At 39.7% G+C, this 18,933-nt stretch overlaps 2 protein-coding genes across 6 annotated transcripts in view; both read left to right on the forward strand.

The window, feature by feature from the left end:
• kansl1l (KAT8 regulatory NSL complex subunit 1-like) overlaps positions 1-1,257 on the forward strand; it is a 38,568-nt gene extending 37,311 nt beyond the window's left edge. For all 5 annotated transcript variants that reach the window (XM_080786136.1, XM_080786140.1, XM_080786138.1 and 2 more), the window contains one exon: positions 415-1,257. In XM_080786136.1, the coding sequence (XP_080642262.1) occupies positions 415-416 (2 nt within the window). In that variant the 3' untranslated portion in view covers positions 417-1,257. The remainder of the gene's footprint in view (positions 1-414) is intronic.
• Positions 1,258-2,591: 1,334 nt separating this feature from the next.
• Positions 2,592-5,605, forward strand: LOC308330431 (kelch domain-containing protein 3-like; the record flags this gene model as incomplete). The annotated part of the gene is made up of 2 exons (XM_080785282.1): positions 2,592-3,395; positions 5,582-5,605. The coding sequence occupies 2 exons, from the start codon at positions 2,592-2,594 to the stop codon at positions 5,603-5,605; spliced, it is 828 nt and encodes a 275-aa protein (XP_080641408.1).
• Between the last annotated feature and the right edge of the window lie 13,328 nt (positions 5,606-18,933).

The following is an 18,933-nucleotide window of genomic DNA, read 5'->3' on the forward strand; positions in this document are numbered from 1 at the left end:
CTTTAATCATTATTTTATACTACTATACATACTTTTATACTATACTTAAAAACAAAAAACAGATATACAAGCCCATAGTGTGTCACTTTGTGCCCAATCTGAGAATCCCATTGGCAAATAATGGGAAATCAGCGACCCCTGAGTCAACAGTCTGTCTTGAATACTTTGTGCCTAAAAAGGTTTAAGCCATGATGTTTACTTTGTCATGCAACAGTGTCGTTTAAAAGTATCGAAAATATTTTGTGAGCTTATAGATCGAATATTTCCGCTATATGGGGTAAGAAAGCAACATTGCCCCAAAATGGACCATTTTCATTTTGTATGCAAATTGATAGCGATAATTTTGTAATTAAACAGATTAGTTTGATTAACAGTTTCAGCCCTACTCATATACATTTTTTCCGTCATCCGCAGGAGCTCTCCGATGTCTACTCCTTGGGAACTACAATCTCCAACATCTTTGGAATACTTATACCGTAGATTTCTCAAGTAATTAGATAATGTTCTGCCTGGTTCTTCGATTTTGTATTCGTCAAGTTTAGTCCCAATTAGAGATGTCCCGAATCGGTATCGGAAAAGTATCGGATCGCCATCGGCCCTTATTTGGTCATATCGGGTCATGTGGAGTTTGCTTTGGAGTTGCCCAAACTGCGAGTGCACATTTGAGTGAGGAGTCTGCTATAAACACAACACGAGATATATAGCTAGAACGCTATAAACACTATTCCCAGTCGGTGGACTTTTTCTTTTTTTTATTATTATATATATTATTCTCTGGTATCGGTATTCGGTATCGGCTAACAGAAATTGTGAGATCGGATCGGAAAGGAACAAAGTGTATCCGGACATCCCTAATACCAATCCCCTACTACTTGATGGTGCTAATACTAAACAAAACTGTAAACCAGCATTAACCAGTTGTAGTCTCAGGTAGTATATAGAATTTCTATAGTAGTATAATTGTTATTTATTTCTATTCAAATTTGTCTCTGAAAGGTCTTATACTATATTATATCATATTATGTAATAGTGTACATCAGAACTGTGTATTATTAGAGAATATGTATGGGAATTGTATGTGATAAACATGACCTATTTTATAGAATGTTTTTTTTTTAATGAACAAAAAGGGATTCGCTGTATATGTCTTTTGGCCTGGCACAATACGTTTGAGTGAAAATTTATCTTAACCTTCTTTTATCTATCTTTCTTTTTGACACGTTTTAATTAGATCACAATAAAATAAAACCCAAGCAAGGTTATTGTCACATAACTTATTTACTACAGTTGGCATGTCAGTGCAGTTACAGTTCTTTGCAACAATTGAGGGTCAGGTAAGCACACACAAAATGTACTAGGGCAGTGGTTCTCAACCTTTTCAAGGCTGGGACCCCCAAAATAATCACATTTGAACTGGGGACCCCCACCCTGAGAAGCATTGCAATTGTAGGAGTTGAGTTGAGATGTTCCTTTTTTAATATTGCGAAAACAGCAACAAGCGAGCTTGTAGAGCGGCTACCCCCCCCCCCCCCTCTTTCTTATATTATTTGACAATTTGACCAATGTTTCACCATGCAGTTTATATACTTATATACTACAGTATATATATTTGATTACTTTTGATGCAGTAATGTTTTTTGTCTTTTCTTTTTTTTAAGGTACTAAAAAGGTCATGAAAGTCCTTAACCCATTTTGGGCGGGAGACAATTTTGAGGTATTTGTACTTTACTTGAGTATTTCCAATTTCCAGTACTTTTACTTCTGCTCCACTGCATCTCAGAGCCAAAATTTGTACTTTTACTCCACTACAATTATTTTAAAACTTTAGTTACTAAGATTTTAGCCGATCTACAAGCTATTTTCAATAGATTTTGTACACATTTTGAACTTGTGAAATGGCACATTCTGCACAATGAGTACTTTTACTTTTAGTATTTTAAGTACATTTTGATGCAGATACTTTTGTGCTTTTATTCAAGGACATTTTCAATTCCCTACTTTTACTTAAGTAAAACAATTGAGTACTTTTTCCACCACTGATACTTCGATCCCTTTGCCTTTCTGGACCAGCAAGCTATCACTCTCATTGGCTGCCGTAGTGTGGCCGTACTAGCAAGCTATCATTCTCATTGGCTGCCGTATATATTGCCTGCCTCGTCTCTAGGCAACCAGCCACTTTTTTGCCCCTAGCAGACCTCTCAGCCATGGGATGCATTGCTAGCTGAACGGCATGAAGTCAAACCACTCAACACTACTTTTACAAAACTAAAGTCAAAGACAGCGAGTGCTGCTGGTGATAGGAACGGGTAAAGCTTACATTCTGTAAGCTTGTAAAACACAGAAAAATACACATGCTGAATAGGTGCTGTGTAGCATGGGGGATTTGCAGAGCATGTCTGGGCTGAAGCTGCTACAGTGATCAATCTGCCTCCCTTGACTGGCCAACACAATGTATCATATTCACAGATTGGCCAGATTGTATATGACGTTTGTGCCGCTGAACCAATATAAATGTTGCACAGAAGACTTCCTTCTGTCACAGGGAGATGATTTCAAGTGTTCATTCGTACATAGTGTTGCTGGTGTGAGAGATGTTTTCCTGGGCGGTGAGATTGAGTGGAGCACAGAAACGAAACAGTGACGCCGCTGTTTCCGTGGAGCACAATGTGTACTCATTTGGAGGCTACTACATGGACGACAGCAATACGAATATAATGATTGTGGTCGATGTGTTCAACACAGTGTCTTTGCGCTGGAAGAACCTGCCCCCAGTTACAGCTGATGGAGGCCACTCTCACCTTCATGTTCCCACCAAGCGCTTTGACCACACCGCTGTGCTGGCAGAAGATGTCATCTACATCTTCGGGGGGTTCAAGTATGCAAATCGGTACCGTGCAGAAGTCTGTAATGACCTTTATGCATTCAACGTCGACGCCCACAGATGGCTCAAGCCAGAGGTCCATGGGACTGTTCCAGAGGCATGCAGGGGCCACTCAGCCTGTGTCTCTGGGAAGGCCATGTATGTCTACGGTGGATCGGTCAGGACTAATGACATGTTCAGGTTGGACACCACCACGATGTTCTGGTCTTTCATTAACAGCAGAAGTACTACTCCAGAGCCTGCTTCATTGTATCACTCTGCCACAGTCATCAGGACAAAGATGTTTGTATTCGGGGGCCGAGGGGTCCATGACAACACAATTAGAGTGTTTGACACAGAGACAAACCACTGGCTGAACACGCCTTCTGCACAGCTTCTTCCAGAAGGACGCTGGGGTCATTCAACCTTTGCCTACAAAGAAGAGCTCTATATATTTGGTGGAAGAAACTGGACTCTGGACAGGAACTTTAATGATCTGTGGAAATTCAATCCAGATACCTTCTCTTGCATGAAGGTCGGACCCACTGGCAAAGGCCCATGTCCGACGTTAGGGATGTGCTGTTGCATGGTGGGGGATCGTATCATTCTGTTTGGGGGAAGGAACACACCCGCCCACCTTTACATCTTAGACTTAAGTCCTAGTCTGAAGACGTTATGCAAGCTATCAGTTATTCAGTACAATATGGAGCAGTCGGCACTGCCACACAACATCAGGTGGGAATTGGCTGCCATGGACAACAGAAAACGAACGAACAGCCCATGAAATATAAGTGGCAGTTTATTGGGTCAAAGCATAGACGATGACATTTGCAGGAACATTTTATGTTCAGTTTCACACAGAGACCGGTTATCGAGTTGTCTGAAGATCATCTCATGAACCAATGGACCCCTCTGACGCCTGGCTTTTAATTGTGGCAGTCACGACTACACGACTTCATAATGTTTGCTTTAACCCATTTAGACCTAAGGCCGATTTTGAAAAGGCCTTCTAAAACCTCGACTTCGACGTTGACTCTTGTTTGTCGGAGTGGTGGTACTTTACATTTTTGTTCAATAGTACCACCATTCCAACACGGGACGTCGCAGCCACATGCATATTACTTTGAGTTGGCCATAACTGTACTCACCCAAATTTCAAGCTGTTTATAAATTAAAAGTGTATGTTAATGTCCTTAATTATTACGTGATTCAATGCTCATACCTTTATTATGAACTGCTGGGCTTGCATTACCACGGCTATTCTCTCTCTCTCTGCATGCAACATGCACATTTGAGTAGGTCTATATATGATTTCCTCTAGTGGTGGGTGGGGCTATACTGATTACTAGTTAGGCACACCTGTGGCTGATATAGGCCCAGGTGGTGGTAACCTCAAAAACATTTGCCCTCTATCAGAGGTACTGTGAGAACCTTGACAGTTGTGCCACAAGCTGATGCATTATGAAAGTTTGCTCCTTTCTTTCTGTTGTTGTTCTTTTTGAGTATTGTTTGTTTATGTCCAAATTGGTACCTTTAGTTTGCACTACTGACTGTTATACCGTTTTCTTTCTTGTGCAGTTAAAATCATCACTTCCATCTTAAACTATCATCCGTCATCATCCATGTTATTCAATGAGCAGTGTTTAGTATAAATATAAGTTCCCGATTGTACCTTACATGCCAGTGTGGCGCAGGTGATAAACCGGGGGTTTGTAAACAGGACATTCAGGGTTCAAGTCCCCTGAAGAACAATTTCAATGTCCATCTAAATTCTAAAAGGCTGGTTAAATTTAAGTCCCAGATTGTACCTTACAGCCCAGCGTGGCTCAAAAGATACAGCTGAGGTTTACAATCCAAAGGTTACTGGTTCAAAACTCAAACAAAACTAATACTCAACCAAAAACTCAAATAAACTCAAACAATACTAAAAATCAACAAAAAACTCAAAAATGAGTCAATATAAAAACTGAAACAACAAAACAAACAAAACATGTCAAATAACAAAACAAAAGCAATAAACAAAAATCATCAACCACAACAATCCAAATGCCTAACCTAAATGCTTTTCAAAGCAAACTTATGTCATACAACCTCTAATCATTAGGGTTCATTATGACAAATGAGATTTAGGTTGGAACCTTTCACTGTAGAGCATGCAATAGCATCTTTTCTGCATGAGCTATGGTGGTGCAATGGTTAAAATTCAGACCTTGCAAACAGAAGGTTCTGGGTTCAAGACCAGCACGGGCATTATCCTCTTTGCATCTTTATCCAATCTTTCACTGTAGACTGTGCAATAGCATCAATTCTGCATGAGTCATGGTGGTGAACTGGTTAGGACACTGGCCCTGCAACCATGAAGGTTCCTGGTTCAAATACAGTCAAGACAATTTTCCAATTAATCTTGTCTTGCATCTTTGTCCAATCTTTCACTGTGTAGAGCATGCAATAGCATCATTTCTGCATGAGCTATGTTGGTGCAATGGTTAAAATTCAGACCTTGCAAACAGAAGGTTCTGGGTTCAAGTCCAGCACGGGCATTTTCCTCTTTGCATCTTTATCCAATCTTTCACTGTAGACTGTGCAATAGCATCACTTCTGCATGAGTCATGGTGGTGAACTGGTTAGTACACTGGCCTTGCAACCAGAAGGTTCCTGGTTCAAATACAGTGATGACCTTTTTCCAAGTTTGTACTCTTGTACCTGTATCTCTAACTGTAGGTTCCAAAGCCCGTGAAGCAGTAAGCTTGACTCCAAAAAATAATCCACGTCCACACGTCCATTGTAGTTTAACGTTTTACTTGACAAAAAGTGTACAGAACAACAAACAACATGTGATACAAAAAAAGGTGTTCAAAAACGATTCTAAAATGGTCTAGTCAGGTTTCTGAATTGTCTTAATATTTTCCAACGTGGTTTAGTATTTCCAAAGTGGGTCAAAAAACTGTAGCTGCTCTCAGGCTTCCAGCTCTGAACTAACTAAAAACCTGCTGCTGATAATGCACACTGAATTAACTGGCTTGCTGGCTTCTGCTCCAATAGGCTGAATTCTTAATTGGCTCTATTAACTCAGTTAAGACTCAGGCTGCACAAAATGTGTAATCAAGAAATGTCCTTCAATATAGTACACACAATGAAATAACTTAAATGCACTCATAGACATTTTCTGTTCTAAATATGGCTCTCACATTTCCGGCCCCTAATTGGCTAGGCGGGAAGCATAACAATTATGACATTACTTAGAGCCATTAAACATTACTATCAAGAAAACAACTTAAATATATTCTTCACAGTTCAAACTGCCTCTTGTAGCAGACAGAGTTTTGTAATTGGTCTCTCAAGGGTGCTGGTTTTCGTCTTCACACTGACACGACGCACAACTCCCCTTGAATCTGGCATGATCTTGAGTATTCTTCCCATCATCCATGAATTCCTCAGAGCGGAGTCATCCACAATCAAAACGACGTCTCCAGGTTGGAAGTTCCTTCTTGCTGTCAGCCATTTCTTCCGTTCCTGAAGGAGCGGCAAGTACTCATGGGTCCATCTTGACCAGAACAGATCAGCAAAGTACTGGATTTGTCTCCATCTCCATCGTGCGTACAGATCTTCTCTCTTGACATATGCCCTTCTTTGCAAAGCCTCAATATCCTCAGGGTATGAATGCTTCTGGCTGAAGAGAACTAGCTCTTTTTCAGCTATGTTCAGGTCTTCAACTGTGAGCGGCTTCTTTTCCAACTTTGTTCTATGTTTCTCCAGCCGTTGCTTGAGAAGCCTCTGTTGCTTGACTGGGTCATCTTCAGAGTGATTGATGATAGCTGGTAGCTCTTTCCTTTTGCCACTTAGGTGCAGCAGCAATTCCCTTAGCCGGAGAAACCAAGCCACTGCTTTCTTCAGCTGGTGCCAGCTTGAGTAGTGATCAAATAGCTTACTTAGTGTAGCAGTGCTCTCCTCCGTGGCAAGTAGACTGACTACAGCTGACTTTTTGATCTCGACGTCATCTTCCTGAATATGACTGGACTGATCTGGTCCCTTGTAGTCTTCATGGAAGTCTGGGTTCTCGCTGAGCTTTCTTTTTAGACCAACTGTACGCTGCTCAGCTACACAGCGGTTGTTCGGCATGATGGCAGTCTCATTCCTCAAAGGCAAGCCGATACAGTAATGCCCATCAACAAGCTCAGTGGATTTAGTGACTGACCGCATGAACTTGTGATCTTCTTGAGACATCTCTGTTTTGTCTTCACAGCTGTGTTCCGGGAAGTCTGTATTGTACTGTTGGACTAACAGTTCTTCAATGCTTGCTACAGAAATGCGGTTGACTGTGTGACTGCAAACATCATCCACGATCTCATCCTCTCTTCTTACAGGCCCATTCACCACCCAACCAAGGATGGTCTTAACTGCGTAGGGTCCGTCCCCTTCACTATTAATCACCTGCCATGGCTCCATAGCTTTAGGCGAGTTGGTCCCGATCAGCAGGCCGACTTCTGCTTCGAGCTGCGGGATTTGTACCTCTTTCAAGTGGGGCCATCTCCTCACATCTTCTGGCTGGGGAATGTTTTCCCTCTTCACCGGTATGTCCTTATGTGTGAAGGCTTTCGGTAGGTCGATGTAATCTTTCGACTCAAGTCCACACACTTCCAGGTCAGACAGGATGTAACTGGGAACCAGCTTCTCCTGGCCCATAGTTCGAAGAAGGATCTCCGTCTTCCTGCCTCTGATGTTCAGCTGTCTCATGAGTGCTTCAGTACAGAATGTGGCTGAACTTCCCTGATCCAAGAAGGCGTATGTCTTCACAGTCTTCTCACTTTTCTTGGACCTAACCATTACAGGTACTATTGCGAGTATGCACTCATCTCCGGCCCCAGTGCGTCCACAGGTCTCTTGCTCTAGTGACACAAGGGCGCTTGAGACACTCGAGCTCCTTTCCTCAGTGTTGCTGTCCTCATCCTTCCTTGACTGAACACTGTCTTCTTTGTCAACATGCAAGATGCTTGGATGTTTCTGAGAACACTCTTGACATGTCATCCTGGCTTTACAGAATTTACTGAGGTGTCCCTGCGTAAGGCAACCAAAGCAGAGTCCTCTTTTCTTCAGAAACTCAACTCTGTCTTTACCCTGTTCTTCTCTTATATTTCTGCATACATCTAGTGAATGATTCTCCTGGCAGAACAAGCAGGGTTTCTGGAAAGCATTTACAGCGTGGGACGGTAGATTATTCTTAAGTGAGTCATGTGACTCCTCTTCAGCAGGAGTTACAGTAGTAGCAAAACTGCTCTTTGGTTTTCCTTCAGTAGCTGTGCCGCTGTCTTGAATATTTCCGAATAGCGGATCACTTGCAATCTGTGCTTGTCGGTAGATAAACGTCACCAAGTCTGAGAACCTGGCTCTTCTTCCTTGTCTTTCTTGAACGTCAAACGCTGTCACCCTCCACTTCTCTCTTATCTTGTAAGGAAGTTTTGAGATAACAACTCTCATATTCGTGGGGTTGTCCATCTCACTCATGAACTCAATATCATCCATGGTATTACGACATCCGATCAGGAAAAGAGCGTATGTGTTCATCGCTTTCCCGTCCTCCGACTTCATCTGAGGCCACTTCAGAGCCTTTTCTATGTAGGCATTGGCTATCTTCAGCTCGTCACCATAATGCTTCCGAAGTAGTGTTCTGGCTTCTTGATAGCCTCTGTTCGGGTCCATGTGTTCACAGCTGCAGACCAACTGGTGTGGTTCTCCGCTGGTGAACTGCTCCAAATAATACAGCTTGTCTCTGCTGTTCTCTGTCTTGCTGTCTATTGCATAATCAAAGGCTCTAATAAAGGACCTGTAGGTGAGCGGGTCACCCTGGAACACAGGTATTTCTCTTTTCGGGAGATAAGACAATTGTTGCTGTGTGATGAGCATCTCAGTAATCTGATTCTGACACCTTATCACTTCATAGCCATCTCTGTCACTTCTTGGTGGCAAGGTAGGTGGCAAAGCAGGCTGCAAGGCAGGCTTCCTTTCAACATGTGTCTGAGACCGCTCCTCTGGCTCCTTAGATGCCTTTCGGGGTCCTCTTGTTCCTGTCTTCGATGTCTTTGAGCCTGCTACTACATGTGACTTGTAGTAGTCATTCATTCCATCCTGGTGGGTGCCTTCATATTCTTCATATTCTTCAAATACTTGTAACTTGGCATCAGACTCTGCAATAGCTGTATCTAGCTCCAGTTGTTCTTTTTTAGCTTTCAACTGGGCTTCTTCAAATTCAAGGGCTTGCTTCATCTTTAACATTGCTGCACGCGCCAGCAGTGCTGCCCTTTCTGCTTCTACTTGTCTACGTGCACGCACAGAAGACGTAGTAGAGGATACTTTTGAGTGTTGCACATTAGAAGCACTATCACCAGGCTTGATATAGTCGTCTTCTTAATCCCCTCTGGGAGGGCCTTTTTTATTTACTTTACGCACATCATCAATCCATTCATCAGTGGCTTTAACAGAATTTAGGATTGATGCTTGCTTAGGTTCGTACCAATTAGTCTGATCAGCAGTAACCTCATCTTCAGGTAAAAGAGCTGTCACTTCTTCATTGACATCACCAAATTCTTTACACAGCTTAACAAGGTCATTCAGACTCAATTGTTCAACTTTATCCACATTTCTTACATCTTTCTTCAGAATATCCAATTCGTTAATCTTGTTAGTTATTTGCCCTGCTTTGGCTCTCCTAGATGCAATCAGTCTATGGAGTTTCTCCTCCAAAGCCTTTCCTGTGGGTATTGACATCCTCTTGTGGTGGCTAGGCGTATCTGCAGCCTTGTGTGTTGCTTCATCTGGCATTTTCGTTTTTCAATGCAAACAGTGTATAATGCAATGTTTAAACTTCACAAAAAAGCTTCCAATAAAACTTGCAAAACTGTTACTTAAATGCACTGTCTTCTGATATAGGCTTGGATATATCTTCAAAACGGCAATGATAAAATCAGCATCATTCTTCAGCTCACCAGAGCAAACTTCTTTTCTTTTTCCTCTTCCTTTACACAAGATTAACTCTCTTTACCTTCTTGTAGCTTCCAGTGATGTTAGGTTTCCACTTGCTTCTCTTGAGCTAGTTTTTTGACAAAATGTAGGTTCCAAAGCCCGTGAAGCAGTAAGCTTGACTCCAAAAAATAATCCACGTCCACACGTCCATTGTAGTTTAACGTTTTACTTGACAAAAAGTGTACAGAACAACAAACAACATGTGATACAAAAAAAGGTGTTCAAAAACGATTCTAAAATGGTCTAGTCAGGTTTCTGAATTGTCTTAATATTTTCCAACGTGGTTTAGTATTTCCAAAGTGGGTCAAAAAACTGTAGCTGCTCTCAGGCTTCCAGCTCTGAACTAACTAAAAACCTGCTGCTGATAATGCACACTGAATTAACTGGCTTGCTGGCTTCTGCTCCAATAGGCTGAATTCTTAATTGGCTCTATTAACTCAGTTAAGACTCAGGCTGCACAAAATGTGTAATCAAGAAATGTCCTTCAATATAGTACACACAATGAAATAACTTAAATGCACTCATAGACATTTTCTGTTCTAAATATGGCTCTCACACTAACCTTACAGTGCGCAAAAGAACAGGTTAAGTATGAATAGATAGATCTGTCAGTGTGACGCGAAAGATAAACCTGGAACTTAGAAACCAGAGGTACAGGGTTCAATCCTAAAATTTTCACTGTCCATCAAAATTCTAAAAGGTGGGTTATATATAAGTCCCAGAATGTACCTGACAGCCCAGCGTGGCTCAAAAGATACATCTGAGGTTTACAATCCAAAGGTTACTGGTTCAAAACTCAAACAAAACTAAAAGAAACTCAAACAAAACTAAAAATCAACAAAAAACTCTAACAAAACTAAAAGAAACTCAAACAAAACTAAAAATCTACAAAAAAATGCATCTGTGCTTGAAACAAACATTTCTGAGCCTGCATGTTCTCAATCAACCTAATTACATCCTGCTCTTTCTGGAGTTGTCATGTGACCGGCTGTGATTTTGGACTTTATTTGAACCTAAACCAACCAAAGAAATACAATTCAATGTACAGCATAAATAACCGGGTAGCGGTGGCTCAGGGGTAGAGTGGCTGGATGGTAACCGCAAGGTTGCCAGCTGAAACCCGGGCTTCCCCAGAGTTGGTGTCGAAGTGTCCTTGAGCAAGACACTGAGGTTTAAACCCAACATGAGCATTTTTCTCTTTGCATCTTCATCCAATCTATCACTGCAGAGCATGCAATAGCATCAATTCCACATGAGCTATGATGGTGCAATGGTTACAATTCAGGCCTTGCAAACAGAAGGTTCTGGGTTCAAGTCCAGCATGGGCATTTTCCTCTTTGCCTCTTTATCCAATCTTTCACTGTAGACTGTGCAATAGCATCAGTTCTGCATGAGTCATGGTGGTGAACTGGTTAGGACACTGGCCCTGCAACCAGAAGGTTCCTGGTTCAAATACAGTGATGACCTTTTTCCAATTTTGTACTCTTGTAGAAGAACATTTTCAGTCGATCTAATTTCTGAAAGGTGGGTTGAGTAAGACGTTCGCCGATAGATCTGACATGTCAGTGTGGCGCAGAAGATAAACCTGGAACTTAGAAACCAGAGGGACAGGGTTCAAACTTAACATTTTCAGTCCATCAAAATTCTCGAAAGTGGGTTAAGTATTACATTCCCGATTATAGCTTACAGCCCATCGTGGCTCAAAAGATACATCCAAGGTTTACAATCCAAAGGTTACTGGTTCAAAACTCAAACAAAACTAATAATCAACCAAAAACTCAAACAAATCTAAAAGAAACTCAAACAAAGCTAATAATCAACAAAAAACTCAAAAATGAGTCAATATAAAAACTGAAACAACAAAACATGTCAAATAACAAAACAAAAGCAATAAACAAAAATCATCAACCACAACAATACAAATGCCTAACCTAAATGCGTTTCAAAGCAAACTTGTCATACAATCTCTAATCATTAGGGTTCATTATGACAACAAATGAGATTTAGGTTGGAACTACTTTATTCTGCACTCGCATGTAATATTTCAATGAGCAGTGTTTAGTATAAATATAAGTTCCCGATTGTACCTTACATGCCAGTGTGGCGCAGGTGATAAACCGGGGGTTTGTAAACAGGACATTTAGGGTTCAAGTCCCCTGAAGAACATTTTCAATGATCTAAATTCTAAAAGGCTGGTTAAATATGAGTTCCCGATTGTACCTTACATGCCAGTGTGGCGCAGGTGATAAACCGTGGGTTTATAAACAGGACATTCAGTGTTCAAGTCTCCTGAAGAACATTTTCAATGTCCATCTAAATTCTAAAAGGCTGGTTAAATATGAGTTCCCGATTATATCTTACATGCCAGTGTGGCTCAATAGATAAAAACTAGGCTTCATAAACCTAACGTCATAGGTTCAAACCTCAAACAAAACTAATACTCAACCAAAAAGTCAAACAAAAACAAAAATCAACTGAAACCAAAAAGCTCAAATAAAGTGTCATAAAAAAACTCAAATAAAAACAAAACTCAAATATCTCAATAAAAACAAATAATAAAATGTTTCAATCAAATTAATCTGAAGAAGACAATACAATTAGTTAAATAAAATCACTTTGCTTAATATGTAAATTTCTTAAGCTCCACCCCCGGAGGCAGGCTCATAAAAAAATCCCGCCCCAGAGGCGGGTTCCAAAAAAAGATCCTCCCCCTCCCACCGGAGCCAAAAGAGAGCGGGAGGAGGGAGGCCGGATTTCGGCACTCTTTGCCTTAAAAAGCCCAAAAATGAAGGTTTACCCTGAGCAAGATTCAAACCCACCACCTTCAGCTTGTGAGACCTATGCTTTCCTCTTGCACCACTAGGCAATTCACACTAATAAGAATTTGGGGGTTGTATTTAAGGTTGAAGGCAGAGGTGACAGGTCAAGGGATGAAAATCCACTTCTGACACCTCTACCCCTGCCAGAATGATTATTCTAAAGGTATATGAGATCAGGGTTCATGACGACTCAACTGAGATTTAGGTTATTGTTTAAAACCATCTGTGGGAACATTTTTACTCTGTTTCCCACATTTACTCTTTCATTGAGCAAACAAGATGTTTAGTTTGCCATAATGTAATTACATTGCATACCAGTTATTGTCATCTCTTAGTCTTAGTTTTAGATGACCAAAACCTTTGCACTTTTAATCAACCAGAAATATAATTGTTTTGTTTAATACATTACTTTTGCTGTTCTCACTCCAGACTTTATTATTTAAACAATTAAGTTGGATAAGTGTTTTGTGATTAGTATTTTTTTTTTTTTTACAGATTTTGTTAAGTACATTTGCTGTTCTCACTTTAGACTGTTACAATAAAATGGTAATTAAAGTGTTTTCAACTAGTTTCTCAAACAGTGCTGTTATGACCACAGCTCATCTTAGAGTAGCTTATTTCATGTAAAAAGAAATACCACTTTATACACTCATGGCATGCAGCATGTCAATCAAATCAATTATAGGCTGAGCTCCATACTTGTGAACTGCATTCTGTTTTGAGCTAGTGACTCAAGGATACCTTTTTTAAATGGAATCCAACTTCAATCCATTTCATGTATTTATTGCAACAAATACCAAACAATTAAATACAAAAACAAACAACAATTTGGGGTAACAACAGGACTATGGAAATTGTATACATGTGACCATGGCAGAGTAAGAACAGCTCAGTAAATTCAACTTGGGAATCCATTAAAAGTGCTAAGGTAACCACACTGTTGATGTGTTCCACAATGGCAAGAGTAGACAAGCCTATAAGTAGAACTCTGTTAGAACCACAATATGAAGGTACAGATCACAAAGGCAACCTTTCTGCACATTTGGTCATCAACACTGATGTGTAGAGAAGGGATGCCTGCGAAACATTAGGCTAAAACAATTACAAGCAGTCAAGCAGTTTCCTACTTTGCTCAGTCAGTGCAAACAAAGAAAGACCAAACAGGAAAGCCCAGCATGGCCACCAGGCTTTATAGGGGAGGGGCTAATCAGTGACTACTTAGACCTGGGTAATTGGGGGCATGGAGACAGAACTCTGCACCATGCATCTCACATGTCTTTGTGGCATACACATAAAGACAAGGATTTATAAACCGAAAGTTGTAGGTTAAAAAATGTGTCACATGACAACTCAAACCCGGGCTTCCCCAGAGTTGGTGTCGAAGTGTCCTTGAGCAACCTATATCGTACGGCATACTATAGCGCGCCGTTTTTCATCATTTTTGATGATTTGACAAAAATGAAAAAAACGATGGGTTATAGCCCATGTTTTTTGAAATTTTGAAAAAAAAAGTTATCCTCGTTTCTCATCATTTTGGACCGTGGGCTAAAGCCCATATCGTACGGCATACTATAGCGCGCCGTTTTTCATCATTTTTGAGGATCTGAAAAAAATGACGAAATGACAAAAACGATGGGTTATAGCCCATGTTTTTTGAAATGTTGAAAAAAAAAGTTATCCTCGTTTCTCATCATTTTGGACCATGGGCTATAGCCCATATCGTACGGCATACTATAGCGCGCCGTTATTCATCATTTTTGAGGATTTGAAAAAAATGACGAAATGACAAAAACGATGGGTTATAGCCCATGTTTTTTGAAATTTTGAAAAAAAAAGTTAGCCTCGTTTCTCATCATTTTGGACCATGGGCTATAGCCCATATCGTATTATAGATTAGTTTCAGGTGGGGTAATCTAAACACAGCATCTTAACACTGGTTGTCAAGCTATTTAGTATTTTTTGCAGTTTCCCTGCTTGAAAGGGATGGCACAGACCATTTGGAGATTGTTACTGGGTTTCACTCATACAATGACCACACAGTTTCCTTCTTTTTACTCTTCTTTACTTTGTAGTTGAGTACAGTTGTACAGGTATTGTGTAAGTCAGTTAGTGGGTAAGTCAGGTAAGGTGAAAAACCTTAAAGGGAAAATAAAAAAGAACTAATGTAAGTATAATGCACATTCAATCAATACACATACTTTACATGTTCTAAACACCTAAATATCATTTTTACTTAAGTGTCTCTTAATCAACTCATTTCTAAATCAATTCATTTTTTGCTCAATTCGTTTCTAAACAGTTTTTAAACATAATAAACTCATGAAATGTAAATTAAATAAACTGAATTAATTAGCATCATTGAAACGTTTTTATCAATCAATAATCAATTCAAATGTATTTTAAATCAAATGATCATGTTCATTGTTCATGTCCAATTGGCCATCATGTTTCCTTTAACTTCAACTCAAGTCATCATAAACAACAACAAACAATAACAAGTGTCCATGAACTGGCATGCAACTGGCATGATCTGTCACAGATATACAGTTCTCTCACCGGCTGTCTCTCCAGCATTTATATGGCTGCACCGTTCTGCTCTGCTGTTTGTGTGTGTTGCTCCTGTTTGGATGCACACCGCTGTTTCTCATGGAGGTTTGTGTGTTTCCTGTGTTTGGCCAACGCCCTACTCTCAGGTGCAGTGAATGCACTGATGCTGATTAGTGAGGCAATTGGGGAGTGAGTGAGTGAGTGACAATCAGCAGAGTGTCAGTGGCAATGATTGTCAGTCCAGATTTAACCCTTTGCTCTCCATTTCTCCAAGTTGACTTCACACTGGTGAAATAGTGAATTTCATATTTAATGTGAACATACAACAGGACTAAGGTTAGCAGGTTACAGCGCTGTAGGGCTTCGAACCCTATATCCAGGCAGAAGCTTGGATAGTACACTACCAGCGCTTTCTTTTGCTTTGCAACACCATGGTCCAAATTCACAACGGCGTTTACGATGATAACATGACGTGACGTGCTAGCGGAATTTACGTGGATTTCCCACATTTTAATTTGGAATTCAAGGAAATGGCCGTGAACTTGACGCTCACGTAGGTTGGTCGGAAACTCCGTCAAATCCTCTTTAGGTGGCGTAGACATTTGCGGAGGCATACACTTGCGTATAGATTTATTCAGAAGGCTTTAGTCTTCATGCTGAATCAATAAATTGTTCCCAAATCTCAGATAAAATATGTAGGCATGTGTCCCCAACATATTGGTCGATCAGCACATAAAGAAATGATAGCCTATATAATAAATGATGAGAAACAAGGATAACTTTTTTTTTCAAAATTTCAAAAAACATGGGCTATAACCCATCGTTTTTTTCATTTTTGTCAAATCATCAAAAATGATGAAAAACGGCGTGCTATAGTATGCCGTACGATATGGGCTATAGCCCATGGTCCAAAATGAAGAGAAACGAGGCTAACTTTTTTTTTCAAAATTAAAAAAAACATGGGCTATAACCCATCTTTTTTTTCATTTTTGTCAAATCATCAAAAATGATGAAAAACAGCGCGTTATAGTATGCCGTACGATATGGGCTATAGCCCATGGTCCAAAATGATGAGAAACGAGGCTAACCTTTTTTTTTCAAAATTTCAAAAAACATGGGCTATAACCCACCGTTTTTTTTCATTTTTTCATTTTTTTCAAATCCTCAAAAATGATGAAAAACGGCGTGCCATAGTATGCCGTACGATATGGGCTATAGCCCACGGTCCAAAATGATGAGAAACGAGGCTAACTTTTTTTTTCAAAATTTCAAAAAACATGGGCTATAACCCACCGTTTTTTCATTTTTTCATTTTTTTCAAATCCTCAAAAATGATGAAAAACGGCGTGCCATAGTATGCCGTACGATATGGGCTATAGCCCACGGTCCAAAATGATGAGAAACGAGGCTAACTTTTTTTTCCAAAATTTCAAAAAACATGGGCTATAACCCACCGTTTTTTTCATTTTTTCATTTTTTTCAAATCCTCAAAAATGATGAAAAACGGCGTGCCATAGTATGCCGTACGATATGGGCTATAGCCCACGGTCCAAAATGATGAGAAACGAGGCTAACTTTTTTTTTCAAAATTTCAAAAAACATGGGCTATAACCCACCGTTTTTTTCATTTTTTCATTTTTTTCAAATCCTCAAAAATGATGAAAAACGGCGTGCCATAGTATGCCGTACGATATGGGCTATAGCCCACGGTTCAAAATGATGAGAAACGAGGCTAACTTTTTTTTTCAAAATTTCAAAAAACATGGGCTATAACCCACCGTTTTTTTCATTTTTTCATTTTTTTCAAATCCTCAAAAATGATGAAAAACGGCGTGCCATAGTATGCCGTAAAGATATGGGCTATAGCCCACGGTTCAAAATGATGAGAAACGAGGCTAACTTTTTTTTTCAAAATTTCAAAAAACATGGGCTATAACCCACCGTTTTTTTCATTTTTTCATTTTTTTCAAATCCTCAAAAATGATGAAAAACGGCGTGCCATAGTATGCCGTACGATATGGGCTATAGCCCACGGTCCAAAATGATGAGAAACAAGGCTAACTTTTTTTTTCAAAATTTCAAAAAACATGGGCTATAACCCACCGTTTTTTTCATTTTTCATTTTTTTCAAATCCTCAAAAATGATGAAAAACGGCGTGCCATAGTATGCCGTACGATATGGGCTATAGCCCACGGTCCAAAATGATGAGAAACGAGGCTAACTTTCTTTTTCAAAATTTCAAAAAACATGAGCTATAACCCACCGTTTTTTTCATTTTTTCATTTTTTTCAAATCCTCAAAAATGATGAAAAACGGCGTGCCATAGTATGCCGTACGATATGGGCTATAGCCCACGGTCCAAAATGATGAGAAACGAGGCTAACCTTTTTTTTCAAAATTTCAAAAAACATGGGCTATAACCCACCGTTTTTTTAATTTTTTCATTTTTTTCAAATCCTCAAAAATGATGAAAAACGGCGTGCCATAGTATGCCGTACGATATGGGCTATAGCCCACGGTTCAAAATGATGAGAAACGAGGCTAACTTTTTTTTTCAAAATTTCAAAAAACATGGGCTATAACCCACCGTTTTTTTCATTTTTTCATTTTTTTCAAATCCTCAAAAATGATGAAAAACGGCGTGCCATAGTATGCCGTACGATATGGGCTATAGCCCACGGTCCAAAATGATGAGAAACGAGGCTAACTTTTTTTTTTTAAATTTCAAAAAACATGGGCTATAACCCACCGTTTTTTTCATTTTTTTCAAATCCTCAAAAATGATGAAAAACGGCGTGCCATAGTATGCCGTACGATATGGGCTATAGCCCACGGTCCAAAATGATGAGAAACGAGGCTAACTTTTTTTTTCAAAATTTCAAAAAACATGGGCTATAACCCACCGTTTTATTCATTTTTTATTTTTTTTCAAATCCTCAAAAATGATGAAAAACGGCGTGCCATAGTATGCCGTACGATATGGGCTATAGCCCACGGTTCAAAATGATGAGAAACGAGGCTAACTTTTTTTTTTTAAATTTCAAAAAACATGGGCTATAACCCACCGTTTTTTTCATTTTTTCCAAATCCTCAAAAAGGATGAAAAACGGCGTGCCATAGTATGCCGTACAATATGGGCTATAGCCCATGGTCCAAAATGATGAGAAACGAGGCTAACTTTTTCTTTCAAAATTTCAAAAAACATGGGCTATAACCCACCGTTTTTTTCATTTTTCATTTTTTTCAAATCCTCAAAAATGATGAAAAACGGCGTGCCATAGTATGCCGTACGATATGGGCTATAGCCCACGGTCCAAAATGATGAGAAACGAGGCTAACTTTTTCTTTCAAAATTTCAAAAAACATGGGCTATAACCCACCGTTTTTTCATTTTTTCATTTTTTTCAAATCCTCAAAAATGATGAAAAACGGCGTGCCATAGTATGCCGTACGATATGTGCTATAGCCCACGGTCCAAAATGATGAGAAACGAGGCTAACTTTCTTTTTCAAAATTTCAAAAAACATGGGCTATAACCCACCGTTTTTTTCATTTTTTCATTTTTTTCAAATCCTCAAAAATGATGAAAAACGGTGTGCCATAGTATGCCGTACGATATGGGCTATAGCCCACGGTCCAAAATGATGAGAAACGAGGCTAACCTTTTTTTTCAAAATTTCAAAAAACAT

This window comes from Protomyctophum bolini (assembly GCF_963924005.1).
Source record: "Protomyctophum bolini genome assembly, chromosome: 16".
Classification (NCBI taxonomy): Eukaryota; Metazoa; Chordata; class Actinopteri; order Myctophiformes; family Myctophidae; genus Protomyctophum; species Protomyctophum bolini.